At 37.0% G+C, this 18001-nt stretch overlaps 2 protein-coding genes across 3 annotated transcripts; one reads left to right on the top strand and one right to left on the bottom strand.

Moving 5' to 3' along the window:
• The first annotated feature begins 415 nt into the window (after positions 1–415).
• Positions 416–1903, top strand: LOC147498272 (uncharacterized). Of its 2 annotated transcripts, XM_086559035.1 has the most exons (4): positions 576–701; positions 792–880; positions 1019–1126; positions 1246–1903. In XM_086559035.1, the coding sequence occupies exons 2-4, from the start codon at positions 846–848 to the stop codon at positions 1727–1729; spliced, it is 627 nt and encodes a 208-aa protein (XP_086415161.1). In that variant the 5' UTR covers positions 576–701; positions 792–845; the 3' UTR covers positions 1730–1903. The 2 variants fall into 2 exon arrangements, with proteins under 2 accessions (XP_086415160.1, XP_086415161.1); XM_086559034.1 differs by lacking the exon at positions 792–880 and having other exon boundaries at positions 416–701.
• A 2393-nt stretch (positions 1904–4296) lies between these two features.
• LOC147498271 (uncharacterized) lies at positions 4297–6137 on the bottom strand. The gene is made up of 3 exons (XM_086560325.1): positions 5895–6137; positions 5692–5810; positions 4297–4802 (listed from the first exon to the last, which is right to left on the bottom strand). The coding sequence occupies exons 1-3, from the start codon at positions 6041–6043 to the stop codon at positions 4546–4548; spliced, it is 525 nt and encodes a 174-aa protein (XP_086416451.1). The 5' UTR covers positions 6044–6137; the 3' UTR covers positions 4297–4545.
• Between the last annotated feature and the right edge of the window lie 11864 nt (positions 6138–18001).

The following is an 18001-nucleotide window of genomic DNA, read 5'->3' as shown; positions in this document are numbered from 1 at the left end:
ATGTTGAATTTTTGTAATCGTTTTTTGCCAATGTTAGATGTTTCCAAATGAGCTGAAATTTTGTAGAGATGATCTTAATATTGAGTATATCATATCCACACAAAAAATAGGTTTAAATTCATTTTGTAGGTGAAGTTTTACTTACGTACTTATTTTAGAGTTAACTTAAGTAGCTACTTTTTAGAGAAGGACTGATATATATAGCCCCGCTCTTAAGCGGATGTACTTAAACGGACTTTATCTAAATATTGAAATTTCAGGAAATAAAATCCACGGTCCCTCAAAACCCAAAATCTCTCTCTCTTTTATTTTCTCTCCCATCTCTTTCGTCAGAAACTAACTTCTCTTCTTCCATCTTCACTCCAACTGAAACCTACAACCGTAAAAGTAGCAAAGGATATATATATATATATATATATAGTGGTTTTACCCAAAAAAAAAACCAAATTATTATAGGAATGTGGTATCGGTGAAAAAGATAAAGCAAATGCAGAGAAATTATGTAAAGTTGCGTTATGGTGTACTCAACTAAAGCACCAAAATAGACCCGACATGAGCAGTGTGGTGAAGATGCTCCAGGGTGAAATACAACTTCAGAAGCCACCAAATCCGTTTCCTTTCTATGATTCTTTGCCTGAAAACAGCATGATAGGTGGTTTCCCAAGAGCACTCCCAAAATTCTCTCCCGCCTTTTCTGAAGTGTCTGTCTCATTAGTTATGATTTTCTGTCTTCTTTTACCGTCTGGAACCATTGGAAGTTGGTTATTGCACCCTTGAACTTGAGCCTGCAGTGCTTTTGAAATATTCTGCTAGCTCAACTGATCTTGTGTATTTTAGTGTCAATTATGCACATACCAAACGGTACAACTTTTTCCATGAAGTAAGCCTTCTCATTACTTAAACTTTCTCTAAAATGATTATGGAATAACAACATTGATATATTTTACCTTAACAAGCAACTATGTGCTTTTTTATATTAGCTACAAATAATTGGCCAAATTAATCCTTCTACTTTCAGCCTGTATGAGGAAGAAAATCAAGAGAGAAAAACAATTACAACCAATAAGGACTTCGTTTCAGTTTCCACTTTGAAGCCAACACTGCTTAAGAGCACTCCAGTTGAGAGGTAAGTAGGCTCACGAGCTATGAAATTTGTCTTTATTGAATGAAGAGTAGAATGTTAATGTTTTTATTTCTTAATTGAGCTATGTTGTTACACTTGCAAATTAACTCTTACATTTTCAGCCACGTTCTTGAGAGAACTCCAGTTTACATGAAGGTTCCTTCTCCGTCCCCAAACCTCAGAAGTAGTGGCCAAGCAATTTCATCAAATGAAAAAGCACCTACCAAAAAGTTCAAGACGCTTACCCTTTCTGACAAACTAACTAGAAGGAGAGAAGTAGAAGAGATTCTCAAACCATTCGCAAGGAAGTTCCCTCGTGGTGAAGACGAAAATACTGTTATTATTTACACAACTTCGGACTTGGGAAGGACGATCTATTACGAATGCGAGCAAGTCCGTTCAATATTACAATTACATCATGTTAAGATTGATGAGCGAATGTTTGCACACCACATGTACCAACCGAGAGAGGCGTTGGGGAAAGAACAATTTCCAGCAGTGTTTGTAAAAGGAAGGTTTATAGGTGGAGCTGCTGAACTAATGAAATTGGAAGAAGAGGGTAAACTAGAAATTTTACTCGATGGGATTCAAAAGTTACATAATTGAAAAACTCAACATTTCCAATGTAAAGCTAGTTAAACATCTCTTTAGTACTGGAGTCGAAGGTTTGTGTCTCACAACTAGTATTTACCGCATATGTAATGTATGGACAATGCTGATATGAAATATGAAATATGAAATCTGAGTGACCGAGTGAATCTGATACTTTATTTTGAAAAAGATAAGGAATGAGGTAATGCACTCAGCACTATCAATAACTTGGACTGAAATAAATTTGAACCTATAAAATGCATACAGGGGAGTGCCCATAGCCCATAGCACAAGCGAGCTTGGTCATTGAATTGCCAAGTAAGTTAACAAGGCAACCGACCCTAACAACATGCATCGAGATTATAGGATGGAGCGCTATATATAGTAGTTGGGCAGCTTGGCCTGTCAGAAGTAATTCTCAGAGCTATGCTTCTGATGGAGTAAACCATGTTAATCAGCGCAAAAATCTCAGTGGTTGGCATTTGACATGCACTAGATTAGTGAGCTAGAAAATACTTCCGCTCCTCAAAGTACTAACAAGACTGAGTCTCTTCACTACCCAAAACTTGAAGACACGAAAATGAATTATATATTATAAAGAAACCAAAAATGAAAATGCCCCATAGCTTTTTGGTACACATACTGCTGTTAACATTTCTTTATTTTTTGTAATCCAATGTATTTACTACAAACATTTCAACCACTTTATGCTTTATACGTTACATGCTTAATGAATTTAAATAATAGTCTGGCACTGTCGGCTACCTAATACTCATATTGCTTTGTGCCTTTGTTGCTTCTATGAACTATCTTGTCCAGGCTACTTCAATTATGGTTTCAAAAAGGGTTATTTAGGGATTGGTTCTACTTATTTAGGGGTATTTAGGGATAGGTCCTAAAATTATCGATTATTAGGCTTTAGTCCTACTTCTATCGATTGACCTTGAGTCAACACAGTTGACCATGGTCAACCCATTTTATAATAATATAATTTTCATTTTTTTATGAAAATGGCCAAATTACCCTTCAGTGTGCTTGGTATGTGACTTTATATTTGACCGTTGGAACACCAAATTAAACAATAGACACGTGTCAAAAATCTAAAGCATTGATCCAATGGCCAAAATTAGAAACATTGATCCAAGGTATTTCACGAACTTCAAACTCTTTAATGGAAGAAAAGTAGGACCAAAACCTAATTAACTCAAATACAGGAGGGGTTAAATCCTAAAAAACTAATTCTCTCTAATTGAAAGATTTGAAGCTTCCATATACTGCCATTGAAGAATTCGAAGCCTTAACCATCTATCTTCCAGTCACACTCAACTTTACATCATCTATCTTCCATATCTCCTTCAAAACCGTGGGTTGAACAGTATCATGAGAAATAAGCTTTTGCATACATGAAAGTCCAATCACACTCAACTTTACAGTTTTAACCTCACATGCCTTCAGCCCACATCTATTAGAAAAGTTAAGGCCCACTTAACCAAGATCTGAACTGGGTTCTAACCGACCCCATTGATCATCTTCTCTACCCATATTTTCCACAACCCAATCTGGACATACCAGCACCAAATCGACACCTCCAACAACACTTAAACAACAACCAATCACATTGAAACATCAAATCAGGAACCAAATTGCCATAAATTTTTGTTTTAGAGACCATTCTCTTGTGCGTTAGTTAAGTACACATATTCTAATATCTTGAAGATCTTGTTGCACAAAAGAAGTAGTAGACGATTGGCAGAACAAAGCGTGTTGTACTATATATCTTGTCACTGAAGGTGTTAGGAGGTTGATCTATTACTTGGTCATTGGATTACAGAATGCAAGGGGTTACAATCTTCTTAACTACAAAGTATGTAGAAAGTCATTGGAAGTGGGCTTTAACTTTTCTAATAGATGTGGGCTGATAATGCTCGTAGATCTGATTCGAGGACTGTCATGAAAGCCATTTATTGAAAATGAATTTTTTTTTTCACGATTTCAGCATTGGGGAAATTGGCATTTTGAGATCAGAGAAAGAAATGAGAAGTGAGATTTTGATTGAATGATTGAAAATGATTGTTTGTTTTATATGGAGGGTAGTTTGGCCATTTTTAAAAACGAAAGTTATATTTTATAAAATGGGTTGACCACGGTCAATTGAGTTGACTCAAGGTCAATCGATAAAAATAGGACTAAAGCCTAATAATCGATAATTTTAGGACCTATTCCTAAATACCCCTAAATAAGTAGGACCAATCCCTAAATAATCCTTTCAAAAAAGTCCGAGTCTCTGAACTGTTGACCTGTTGTTGACGAGTGAATTGCAGATTTGTTCATCACTTCAGCTAGGAAGAATGCTTCTTATATCTATTATCAACCAGTTACTTAAGCCAATGCATGGGTTTGCTTGGTTCACATATTGAATTCCATCTGAATTGCAAATTTCACATACTAGACAATGAAATTTGGATAGAGCAGCCATTATCAAACTCGGCTTCCAAACTGAAACATTGTACTTCTTCCTTGTAGGTATAAGCACCATCTTTTCAAATTCTAAGAAGCTATTGGTGTTTGTAATACCAGAAAAATTAAGACATGAAACTTAGAAGCTATTATTCTAGAAATCATGCAAATCATTGAAACAAAGCTCCATGTAGATAGAGCACAGGATACAGAATAAACATTTTTCCCAGCTTTACCAAAAAACACTTACAATCACTAGACTAATCACTACCTCCAAATCCAAAAACTTCACAAGCTGTTAACTAAATTGACCCTACAATCTACAGCTGACAAAAATTTGCACATCCATACAAAGGACTACAGTTAGAGGATAACTAGGGACGATGCCCCTGTCCGGCTGCAGCACCTCCAGTCCTTGTTTGAGCCTGCTGTGAAGATCCATGGGAATTAATGTTGTTGGAAATGAGTATCTGGAGTTGCTGAGAAACACTAAAAGGTAGTGCTGTATGTGGTGGTGGTGATGTAGCTTGAACCGATTGAGTTGGCTGAACCATATACTGGTTAAGAGCAGCAGAATAAGCCTGACCAGATAGAGCTCCTCTCATTCGCCCAGCAGGCCTCCAGTTCTGACCTGATGGCAATTCGTTCAAGACATTAGATCTTGCAACATGTGTTGTATTTACCCCCCTATGCCCGTCGACTATCATTGGAAAAGATGATCCAGGTGCTTGGAGTTGAACAGGTACGGCGGGTGGTGATCTTGCAACCTGGGCAGAACGGTTAACTACCTACTCCAGATTTTTTCAGAGCCGAACTAGAAAGGAAGATCAACAGTCATATACCACACTTATGTCCCACTGACAGCTATGCTGTCAGGGGTGAAGCAAGGTGTTAGGCCGCCTAATAGACAAAGAAAATGGCATTTCAATGACATCTAACAAAATACAAATACAAGCAAACACATTTGATAGCATATCAACACATTAGAAATAGACTGTGGAACACCCACATCCATCGAAATTCAAGGGAAAAGTGATTGCACACGTTTGGTTCCTACAAATCTAAAATTGGTGAACACATTCGCAATAAATAAAAAGCACGACGTTGATCGTAAATTGATAATATTCTGCACAATATGGATAAACTTTGATCATAAAAATAATAGGAAAGCCCTCTTCCAATCCATACAACAATGTAGGATAAAGCATGTGATTACATTGGCATACACTATAGAGAATTGAGCAGCACAGAAATAAAACAAATAGTTCCAACTGTGGACTACAAAGTTATTGACTAGACCAAATTTACATTGGCAGTTCAAGAGCTTAAAGGACCAAGAGTAAATTTGTCTTCTCACAGTCAAAAAGAAATCCAATTCAGCAGGCTCTGTCAAAACATAAATAAAAGCCCTATACAACGAAAAAGAAGTCAGAAACACGAAAATTGCATATGAACCCTTGTAGGCTCTGCTTGATTAAAAGAATCTGTTCGAATTTGAACAAAAAAAAATGTATATATACCTCGAGAAAGGCAACTCCAACAGGTAGAATCAAGAGCAATGCTAGACTTAAGCCGAGCAGAAGCAATAACACTATGAAGTGGCATCAGAGATTCCACGCATCCCAATGCCACAACAATCCTTACAACAACAACAATAACCAAGAATCATTTTTTGAGTTGTGACGTGGCGGAAGAATAATAAAAATAATAATAAATGATTTACCTAGAAGCGCAAAAAGGGGTGGTTCTTTTCGGAGAAGGGAATAGTGAAGGAATTGATTTGGGAGTTGTGGGTTTTTTTGCTAAGGTTCTTGAAACAGATCTTGCACACGCCAGTGCAGCAGTAGTAGATCTGCAGAGAGAAGAAGTCATTTTCTTTTTCGTTTCTTTTTCTACCCATTGCCTTTTTGACTGTTTGGTTTGACTACATAAGTATAAAGTAACACCGAAACATGGAAAATGAATTGGGCGCGACTACACACATGACCATGTCACCCTGGACAGCCAAAGTTTACTCAGTAAAAACTCACGTTTCTACTGAGTTTTCTTGATTGTTCTAACAATTTTTCAGACAACAATATACACATGCATTGATTTTGATAAATAAAGCAATGAAAATTCAATTTACTTGAATCAAATATATTAAATCAGTGACGCTGAATTAGGAAAACGAATGTGATGAAAGAAAGAGAGAATCAGTTTAAAGAATTTCAGTAACGACAAAACTTGTGTTGTGCCTCTCTTTTTTTGTTTAGGACTTGCTATAAGATGAGAAGGAGAGAAACAGAAAAACAGGAGATATAAAGAGAAAGAGTGCTAGGAAGGAGAGAGGAGTGTTATAACGAAAGAGATGGGAGAGAGAATAAGAGAGAGAAAGATCAAGAGAGAGATTTTGGGTTTCAAGGGACCCTAGATTTTAGATAAAGTCCGTTTAAGTACATTCGCTTAAGAGCGGGGCTATATATATATATATATAGCACTTGAATCCAAGCATAAAGGATCAGAAGAGGAAATATTTGGAAATATAAACAAGTTGGAGGAGAGTAGAAGGGTAATTCAATCCATGCACCAAATACATTTTCATATATATTCTATAATTTATAGTTTTAGCATAGCAAGAAAGAGTGTTTATATTATAAGCTTTTGGTTCTTCAGACATTGTCATAGATATATATAATATAAACAACTGTCTCTAGAATTTGGAGATCAAGTCTCCCATCCAATATCCAAATGTTCCTTTGGAAGGTATATAAAAAGGCCTACCCATGGGGGACTTACTGATAGAAAGAAAGCTACATGGAGACTTTGCATGTCCTTTCTGCTAGAGTACCATGGAATCAGATACACATATTTTCTTTGGATGTGAGTGGATCAGGGGTGTCTAGTTTGGATCAGACCTTGGGGTTCAAATACAGAGTGATAGTGATAATACTATCAGAGATTGGGTGGATCAGTTTACGATGTGGTGCTCGAGTGGTGAGGAACATATCACCCAAGCTGGGGTCTATTTCTGGGTGATGCTCTATCATACTTGGGAAGCTCGAAATGAAGCAAAGTTTGAACACAAGATCCCCAACAGGGCAAGGCTTCTTAGGAAGTGCTCAATTGTCATAGCAAGCTGCTACAAAGCATTCAAAGAAGCTCCTCCTAATCTTCCTAACAATCCTGTTCCAATAAATGCTTTGAATAATTTGTTTCCAGTTATCCCAAATAATAGTATTCTTATACGCTTTGATGCTGCATTTCACAGGACCACTGGATATGCGAGTGCTGGGTGTATGGTTTGGAATGATGTTGGAGATATGGTGGGAGCAACTGTTAGGAATTTTAAAGCAACAAGTCCTGAGGAGGCAGAGATGGTGGCGAGTGAAGTAGCAGTGTTGTTGGCTTGCTATCTGGGCAGATACAACTATGTGGTCCAAGGAGATTGTGAAGAGATCATCCAGTCCTTTAATGAAGGAGGGTGTAGGTGGAGTCAGAATGCTCTACATTTTGCTGTAACAAGACTTTGTAGTAATTTAGAATCGATTAGTTTTAGCTGGATAAGTAGGAATGTTAATGATGATGCTCATCAGCTAGCTCAATGGGCAATCCATCAGCTACCTATGACAGCTCTGCCAAAGTGCATGGTGGAGGCAAACTTTGTTCCAATATGGTTATGAATTTTAATATATGGTATGCAAGGTTATCAAAAAATAAATAAATAAATAAACAACTGTCTCTCTATCTCTTTTCGTGCACATGTACACACACTTTATGGGTAGAAGAGAGAGAGACCACAGAAAAGGTTCTTGTACTAGAGGTTATTACAAGTTTATATTGATTGGCAAATATAAACATCTTGGAAAATGAACTAAGGTAGTAGATGAGTATGCATTATGCAGATTGTTGGTCTTTTCTTCAGTTGGAAACAAAAAATTTCACACTGCAACTATAAAGCTTCAAAATGTGTTCAACACTCAACTATGATCGCAAACTTAACAAAGACAAACAAGCAAGACACTACCAGTCCAAGCAAAAAAAGACATTGCCAAGATTTTCACCATCCTCCTTTGCCTTGCTTTTTGCGTCGCGGCATATCAACTTTTCCTTCTTCCGGTAATTTCATTTATTCATTTCAATTTCCTTAGGTATTTTGTTGTTTGCCCGATTAAGTGTTTGACTTAAAGTAGTGTGGAGTGAAAACCGAGTATGTTTGGATCGCTTGCTATTTAGTTATCCATTCAACCTAATGAATTCATAAAATGCGTAGCATGCAACAACAAGAGCAATCACTGTTATAGAAACTACATATGGTTCAGAAGCACATATCTATGATCACTCATCAAAACCCGGCCATAACAGAAAACACCCTCAATACTCAAGTACGACTCCCAAGCATAACAACATTAAAAACAAGGAACATAACAAAATAAAAGTCACGACTCTTGGGTTTCACCCTGTACTGTAAACTACAATTATGTATCTCTAACGATTGAAAGTCGATCATCAATGTACAAGACCGCAGGAGTGACAGAAACTTCAATGAGAACCCGTGAAGTGATTGCTTAGGAGTTCTGGAGAAGGTCGCGGGGTGGACTCCGGCTTCCAATTTGCGTACACCTCCGCAAAGCTTTCAATTTGCTTCTGCAAATAGACTTTCACGAGTGGCAAGAGGATTCTTCGGTAGTCATCAGCAGCAAAAGATATGATTTTGTCAGCTAAGTCCAGAATTTCTCCTTTTAATTTAATTAAACTTGCCTCAATTTTTACGAGCTGCAGCACAAGTGGAAATGGTGGTCACGCAAAGCGGTATAAAAGGAAAGTGCTCAGTAAAATAAGAATGAACCAGTTGAGAATTAAGTTACCTAAACATAGAAGGAGAGGAGAGAAAACAGAGGAGAAAAGAAAGAGAGAGAAAATTGCCTTGGTACAGACTAATAACATCTCTAACAGAACCTTACCTCTAACTCTACATTTTCAAGTAGGCTCCTGATAACTTCTAAGAAGACAGTGTCCGTGCCAAGCCCTTTGACGACTTCTTATTCCTCAACTAATCGGTCTAAGTTAAGTAGCATTGAGAGCGCTTCCAATTTGAACTTTATCACAGTGCAACTTTCTGAGTCCCTTCCCTGCACAAGCTCTTCTAGTCGCATCTCAATGACTTGTCTGTTGCTGAGCTTGGTCTCCTTGTGGCAGAGTTCCAGTAGAGAATGTAAAGCCTCCTTGTAGCTTGACTGGTCACATTTTCTATCCAACAGATTCTGCATATTATTACTATAGTTCTGAATTATTTGGTGTTAGAATATGTCAGTATTAGAATATGTCAAATATGAAAAGTCCCATGTTTCTATAAGTGTGGACATCCATATCTAGTAGTTTCTATTATCATGTTTTAGTTTAGTATAAGTATGTAACTTTGGGTAGAGAACACAATATTAAATACAAGAACTCTCTAACCCTAGTCAATCTCTAGTATTCTCTATTGTTATTCTTGGTTTCTCTAATATATCAATGTCACAACTCTCCTAGCATCACCACTAACATAGAATTCAACATGGTATTGGAGCGAGGTTCATAGGTCTCAGTTCCTAACACGTCTTACTACTTACTGCTAAGTGATGACGGACTATACTGGTAAGTGATGACGATTCATATTCAAAGCACAGCTTACTGCTTATTTCTACGACCACGTTAGTTTCTATTGTAATCAGGATGGAGAACAAGAATTCTCCGTCGTAGTCAATGACACGACACTAGAATTCAATAAATATATGGTAGCTTTAGTTTCGGGATTACCAATACCTGATCCTGGTCACACATGGGGATATATGACCGATAATGCATACCTTTATGATTATACATATTTCCATGAGTATTATGGGGGAGGGGTATTTCGAGTAATGGACCAGGGGCGATATAGCATTGCCCTTGGTAGCATGTCCCTAAACGTAGGCACCACCATGTTATTCATCCTAATGAATATTTTGGGGGAATGGCAGTTCACTTCTGCAAACAGTACTGCTGGTGACATTTTCCTCACTTTAGCTGAGGGACGTCGCCGATATGACATTCCCCGAGTTTTAGTTGCTAGTCTTAAGAGAGCCCAAAGCATGAGGCGTAAGTATCTTCTTATGCCTGTTTTGGTAAGCCGCATCATGCGTAGTTGTTTACCTATATTATGTGCCCAATTCACAGATTGGAAAAGGGTTGAAGTCATGAGACCCACCAATTGGGTGGTTCGCTCATTGCGAATTATGACTTGGCCGGGATGGCAGGTGCAGCCTCATTTGGTCGCCTGCACATCCCCCGGACGACATAATAACACTTAACAGGTTAGCATTAGTAGATGATAAATGGCGGCAAGCTTGGCAAGTTATAATGGCCTGGCAGGATGTGAAGGAACCTCATCTCTTTGATGAGGAGGAGGATGCTTAAGCGGGAGATAAGGTAAGTTTTTAGTTTTGTTATTATGCATACGTCCCCAAGCAATTTAATTCTGTTAACCCCATAACGGGTGGAACTCTTATAGAGTTGCGTCAGTTTTTCTTCCTATATTAATATATTCTACCCTTGTTTTGCAGATGTTCCAGAATTTCACGCGTTTCCATGGTATTTTCCTAACCTCGTTATTTAAAATACTTTGAGGACAAAGCATGCATTTTTGTTTGGGGGCATAGAAACACGTGTAATTAAGGCATATGTTAGGATATAGATATGTATAATATGCACTTGTTTTCTAGTTAAAATTTTAAAAATTCAAAAATATAAATAAATAAGTTTATGTTATACACTTAGAAATATTGGTATTGTTTTCTTTCTCTATGCTCTTAATAATCTAGAAGTCTCACGTAGCTTTTGCATTAGAATAATTTTTAGAAACTTAGGTTAATATGTATGTAATAATCTTTGCATCTATCTATAAATATATTACATGAGTATCTATGATTGTTAGCGATAAGTTTTACGAAATCTAGGCTAGAGTACTTATTATACACAAATCTGTGAGAATATAGCCTAAAGCCTTATATGAGTGAAACATTTAAGAAATGACACAAGGGAGAAGTAAAATCGGATAGAGAAATCACACGCCCACTTGCTTGATCACTATACCATATCCTAAGCGAGAATTTAGGCCCTCTTTGGATCGATATAGCCGAGAAATTCAATCCTTATGAAATTATTTTCCGCTAGTAAGCCCCTCCGAGCCTTTCCTTTACCCCCGTTACAAAAACAAAACAAAAAAAAAAATCAACTTACCCAATCTAGAATAAGTCCGAGAATAGAATGAGTGAAGAAAGAAGAAGAGAAAACACGTGTAAACAAAAATTAGTTAGTTGCTTCGGGAAAAGAAAATAAGTTTCCATCCAAAGAAAAGAAAAAGAAAAATAGAAATAAATAAAAACTCCAAAAATAGAATAAAATTGAGTCAAAAGCCAAAGAAAAGAAAAAGAAAAATATGGCTAAGGATGGAAACAAAGTGTAGAAGCAAAAGTAAATAATAAGGTTTTCTCTAGTTACATAATATGAAGACTTTATTATCTCAGACTTGTCCTTTTTGAATATCCATTTCCTTCCTTCTTAAACCATCTCCTAATCCCCGCAACACCTAATAAAGACCTCTAGCTCAATTGGGAATAGGTTAGTGTGATAGTAAGTGGCAGATGTGTTTGATCGACTCCGACTTTCTTGTTTGTCATTGAGATTGTAAGGTAAAGTGTGCCCACTGCACACTGGAGTAGCGAAACTTGAGCGGGAAAATTAGACTGTTTGTATCTTGACTTATATGTGAGAACCTACTCAAGGTCGCTATTCCGAGTTTTCAGAAACAGACCTACTATTGCATTTCATAGTATTACTCATTATATATATGTTTATTGTAGATGATTGATTATTATGCATATATTAGCTTAGGTTTCGACTTGATTATTCTATATTCATTGCTAGTGAAATGTATAGTTAATTTAGAGCATGAATAAGGAACAATAGTTTTATTTCTTAGTTGTTGTAGTATAGATGAAGTTTGCGAGTACCTTCCCTGGAAAACTCTCACGAGGCTATAACTCGTCCACTAGGGAATTCCTAGTGGTTTAAGGCCTTGTTGCATATGGTCAATGTAATCGCACTCAGCGAAACGAGATTAGTTAGAACTCCATTTTTGGTCACTTATTCTAATTTCTCATATTTTCTTGAGGACAAGCAAAATGCTGTTTGGGGGTGGTTTGATAAGAGCCCAAAACTGTAGTTTTAACCCCTTAATAATCATACTTTTAGACCAATTACGTGAGTAATAAATAAGAGTTAACACCGACACGTGTTTTTATGTATTTCAGGCAGTAAAGTCAATTATGTGCAGAAATGTGCTACTTTGGCAAGATAAAGGAGCAAGGATTGGTTGCTAAGAAGTTCTATGATAAAGTCCAAGATTCAAGGAGACAAAGCCTTTCTAAAGCCCGGAAAAAGCTAAGAAGTCAAAGTCAACGCGGGCAGAAACAGCATACAAAGTCAGCAGAACTTCCGAAGGCCGTATCTTTGGACTCAGACCTCGGAATTGGGTCTACCTTATGTCAAAACGACCTTCTCGGGAAGAGCTTTCTAATGATCTAAGTCTTGACCCAATCAGAGGAGCAAAAGTGGACAAAAAGTCTGTTGAAGCCAAATCCAACTGAAGAGCCCTTTTCGGACTAAAAGAATTGGGTTTTGGGCCCGATTTTCCAGCCCAAAACATGGCTCCAAGCCCATGCAAGATTTTTGGATCTGGAGCATATAAAACAAAAGCTTAGCTCTTTGCTAATGGTAGCTAATTAGACCTAAACTATAGATAATTCTAGATCTAGTTTTAATTGTTTTTAATTAAGTTTAGTTTCAATTCAATTCTTGTTTTAGATTAAACTCTTAAATCATTGTTCTTCATCGATTAGATAAATAAAATAGTAGATTCTTGTTCATTTCGATTTTGTCATTTACAATTGTATAGATCTAAATTCATTTATTACTTGTTATTCATTTCCCAGTTATTACCTAAGATTTCAATTATTGTTTAGACAAATTGCATAAAGATAGAATTTTTATATGATGTCTAGTTTTAATTCAATGGGAAATGATAGTTGTATGAATCAAGGCTAAACCTCCATTAGAGGGGTTGAAGAAGCCTTGATGAAACTTGATCTTTGTTAAACTTAGAAATTGTCGTGATAGTTATTCCACTCTAGAAACGATTAATTCACCATGAGAATGGGTTTAATCGCTCACATGCTAGTTATGAATTGGTAGAAATGTCATGTATAATTAGGGATTAGAATTACTATTTTGATATGCGAAGCATTCAATTTGGATCACGACGAGTCTTTGTTAGTATGAGTAAGTCGAGTTAAGGTGGATTAAATTCCCTTTAATTCTTTATCTAGATTCAAACCCTTAGCATTCTATCATTTCGTTATTCGTAACTTGTTAATTGAATTCACCTCGTAGTATATAATTCCTTTCGTAAATCTCTCATTAGACTTATGATTGATTAGTTGACACGAAACCATCGCATGCTAACAAAATAGGAGTGGAACGAACTTCCTACTCCACTATATCTTAATTTGATTGAGAGTATAACAAACTTTGATAAATTAGATACATGAAAATAGTTCTAGTTTTACTAGCGTTTAGAGTTCTCGCAAGCTTTAGTCACTGGTAAAACTACTCTTTTTAAAGATATCAATACTATAAAAGCCAAAAGTTAGGTTTCGAATAAGATAAGTCTTTCAGATAAACCTAAATTGAGAGAAAACCCTTGCAAAGAGATAAAGCTTGTAAGGAGATATTAGTGAAGAGAGATCTAGTAAGTTTGGATAGACTTGAGAGGAGTGATTGTAATTTTCCTTCCCATACTTATAAAAGGATTTGCTCTTGTAGAAGTAAGCCTCATTAGCCGAACCATGTTACATCTTGTGTCTCATTGTGGTAAGTTACTTTACATTGTTATTGCTTGTTTGTGATAGTTAATTTCATAGCTTAGGTTTGTGGTTGTTGGTTGTAGTTAAAATTTAGATTTTTCGATTGGAGTTTAGAGTGTCAAAGTGCAAGCTATCTTAGTGGGGATCGATTGGTATAGTTTTCCCTAAAAAGTGGTATTAGAACCATGGTTAGATTAATCACAAAGATTGTTATCCAAATCTTGCTCGAAAGGTGTTTAATTAAATTCCTAAGAGAAGGTTTGAGTTGAAATAGTTTGTTGAGATGGATCAGTCTATAAACACTCGCATGACTAGTATAAATAGAAATAACTACACTATTTGGAAAGCCAAGATAGAAGACTTGCTTTATTGCAAAGACTTGGCACAACCCATTGAGAATGGAGGTCGGAGGAAAACCAATAGAAGTATCCGATGCAAATTGGAAGACGCTTGATAGAAAAACTATTGGGCACATTCGATAGTGGATTGATGATAGTGTATTCCACCATGTATCTCAAGAGGCTACTGTATTTAACCTATAGAAGAAATTGGAAGACCTCTATGAGAGGAAATCTACAGGCAACAAAGTGCTACTTATTAAGAAGTTTGCTAACTCGAAATACAAAAAAGGTTTTTCAATGTTTGAGCATCTTAATGTCGTACAAAATACCATCAATCAGTTGCATTTTATGAAGATTCATATGGGTGATGAAGTTGAGGCTTTGTTACTATTGAACTCTCTACCCGATAGTTGAGAGACTTTGGCAGTTTCTTTTGGCGGAGCCATTAAAGATGGAATCATTTCAATTGAAATGGTTACCAGTGCATTGTTGAATGAGGAGACAAGAAGGGGTTCATGGGCCGGAGTAGCTCCTCTCACTCAGAGATCTTTGTCACAGAAAAGTGGGAGAGAGACAAGAGTAGAAAACCACCTCATTCTAGAGGTGATAACAAAAGCAAATCTAAGGGTGAATCTATAACTCCTAAGGCAGAGAGACAGTGTTACTATTGTGCTACCAAGGGTCACTTCAAATATGAGTGTAGAACACGGAAGAGATATGAGAAGAATAACTATGTACATGAAGACATGATAAAGAGGAACAGAAGCACAAGCCGAGATACTACCGCAATAGCAGACGATGATCTAGTGGGGATTGTGTCAGATTGTGGTGAGTGTTGTATTAGTACCTCATGTCAGGATACAGAGTGGTTGGTAGATACCAGAGCGTCCTATCACATCATACCGCACATGAGTTTCTTCACTACCTACAACTGTGGTAAATTTGGTGAGGTAAAGATGGGCAACAATGGAGTCTCGAAGATTATAAGCATCAGTGATGTTCATATAGAAACCAATGTTGGCTACACCTTGACACTCAAGGATGTAAGACATGTCCCTAACATTTGGCTAAGCTTAATTTCCATAGGAAAGTTAGATAATGATGGTTTCTAGAGCTTGTTTGGTAATGGGGTATGGAAACTAAGCAAAAGTTCCTTTGTGGTAACCAAAGGGAAAAAGAGTTGTTTGCTTTACAAGACACAAGCTAGTTTGTGTAAAACATAGTTAAATGTGGCACAAGATCAAAGAAGCTTCCACCAAACTATGGCATAAGAGAATGTGTCATATGGGAAAGAAAGGCATGGAAGTTCTTGCGAAGCAAAAGGTCTTGTCAAACATCAAAGGTACGCATTTAAATAGATGTACTCATTGTTCGGTTGGAAAACAACATAGGGTGTCTTTCCAAAGATTCCCCTCTCACTGAAAGGAGAATATCCTTGAGCTAAACACTCAGACTTATGTTGTCTCATGAAAGTGAAGTCCCACGGATTGGAGGAGCTTTGTACTTCTTGACTTTCATTGATGATGCATCAAGAAAGATATGGGCATTGATAAGCACCCAAAACTGTAATATTAAACCCTGAGAGACATAGCATTTTGGTCGATTATGTGTTTAATAATCATGTAATAATTATATTTTCGTACTTTTGCAGGTTTTCGCAATTAAAATGAATATAATGATAAAACATGCATCAAAGTACGGGAATACTGGAATATTTGAAGTTTCCCACTCAACCCCCGTGAAGCCCAACAAAGCCTGACTAAAGCGAAGTTTCCAAAAGAACAAAACCAGTGCAGAACGGGTCCACATATAAAGAAGCAGCAAACTTCCGAAGCTCAAATCGGATAAATCTAGATGCCGACGTTGGCTAGTGAAGCTGCCATAGCGACCCGGGCGACGAACTCTGCGCAAGGACAGAAAGTCGTAAAAACGCCAAAATCGACGCCGCCACTAGACATACTAAGTGGACCCATTTCTCATGGGCCCAAAGGCATGACGAAGTCGAAGATAGGCAGGTGGCAAGTGATGAGTTCAATTTGGTGCCACCTTGCAAGAGGAAAGACACGTACCAATTCAATGTTTGAATTGAATTGGGCTAAAAGACGAAAATAAAACATATAAAGACAAAACCTTATAAGCTAAAGGACAAAATTTAATACGGTTAAAACAAAACTTTGATTCTCAAAGTTTTGAACTTTTCAATTAGGTAACAAACAAACCTGATTAATTGTTAGGATTTCACGTGAAGGGTCTTCCGCCTATATATATGAGGGGGTAGCCTTCATTATTTTCCCTTCAGCATTTTCATGCTTTAGCTTCCGCCTAGTTAGTTTATTTCTTCAGTACTTACATTCTGTCATTTCTATTCCAGCAGCTTAAATACTGTAAGTTATTTTACCCTTAATAACAGTCATTTCTTTTCTAGTTTAATTCATGTCTTGCATTTATTTACTTAATGTATACAACAAGTTTTATTATTCCTTCTATGACCATGAGCTAATCCCCCTCGGGGGAGGGTTATCTTTCTTCGCTTGTAAAAATCGGATTGACTCTTTAATATTCTAGAGTCACTACTTAGGAATTAGGCTTAGATTTGACATCCGGTCCCAAAATGATCGAGATGCATAAAGTTGGACTGGCCGATGCTCAGAAAGAGTCGCTAGCGACAAAAAATGTCTCGCGACGCAACTCTTTGGTGTCGATGACTCTCCAATTGGTCGGTGATGTGAAATCGAAGTCGAGCTGAAATAATATACTAGAGATGAGATATTATTGAAACTCCTTATGCTAGTGAAATGCGACCTAGAGATGTGGGCATGCACTAGGGATCAATATTTTCGACTTCGTCTCCCAAAACGAGGAGGCTAAATTAGAGATGTAGTGATGTGGTAATATAAACGGTTGAAAAATGATTCTCGTATGAGTATGACTAACTCTCTCCCCTGTTTCTCTATTTTTGTTTACCTACATATAATCGCCGTAGTAATTTACATTATTTGCATTACCGTTAATTTAATTAAAACCAACTAAAAAGAAACCTAAAAATCCTACTCACCAAAAGTTGTAATTCCAGTTGTGAACCTATCCGAGCCCTAAGGTTTGGACGATCCCTTACTCGACCTATCCTACCAAACCCACGTGAGTAAGGTAACTTGACTAAAACGTACGACTATACGGACGTTGGACTTTAGACTTTGGACTTGGGTCTTTGGACTTCGGACTTTGGACTGTGAGGACTTAAGAAAATAAGTAACTGAAATCAATAAACGTGTATAAAGAGTGTGTTTATCAAATGGCGCCGCTGCACGCCGAAGGACTCTAGACTTAACGTAATAACTGGAATATATCCATAAAAACCCCTTCCCCTACCTCCTCATCTTTTTAAATTTTCATTTCTGTTACAATACTAACAAGTTACGTAACTCTTTACCCTAACTTTTTCTACTAACAAATATCTGTGAACCAAGTTTTGTTTATTTTCATTAGCATCCTAAGTACTCGTGAGGAATTTGAAGTCTTGAACAGACAAAAGAGAGTCTCGGACGAGATCAATTAGTAGCACCTTG

Source organism: Coptis chinensis, chromosome 5, assembly GCF_015680905.1.
Source record: "Coptis chinensis isolate HL-2020 chromosome 5, ASM1568090v1, whole genome shotgun sequence".
In the NCBI taxonomy this organism is placed as follows: domain Eukaryota; kingdom Viridiplantae; phylum Streptophyta; class Magnoliopsida; order Ranunculales; family Ranunculaceae; genus Coptis; species Coptis chinensis.
Note: the sequence above shows the minus strand (reverse complement) of the source record. Positions and strands in the feature narration are given on the sequence as shown.

Bases quoted from the DNA above. Each gene is read 5' to 3' on its own strand.
- LOC147498272 (XM_086559034.1), top strand. From the start codon at position 553: ATGAGCAGTGTGGTGAAGATGCTCCAGGGTGAAATACAACTTCAGAAG. The intron at 702-1,018 runs GTCTGTCTCATT...TTCTACTTTCAG, and splicing joins TCTCCCGCCTTTTCTGAAGT to CCTGTATGAGGAAGAAAATC. The intron at 1,127-1,245 runs GTAAGTAGGCTC...TTACATTTTCAG, and splicing joins AAGAGCACTCCAGTTGAGAG to CCACGTTCTTGAGAGAACTC.
- LOC147498271 (XM_086560325.1), bottom strand. From the start codon at position 6,043: ATGACTTCTTCTCTCTGCAGATCTACTACTGCTGCACTGGCGTGTGCA. The intron at 5,811-5,894 runs GTAAATCATTTA...TGTTGTTGTAAG, and splicing joins ACCCCTTTTTGCGCTTCTAG to GATTGTTGTGGCATTGGGAT. The intron at 4,803-5,691 runs GTATATATACAT...AATTGCCATCAG, and splicing joins TTGGAGTTGCCTTTCTCGAG to GTCAGAACTGGAGGCCTGCT.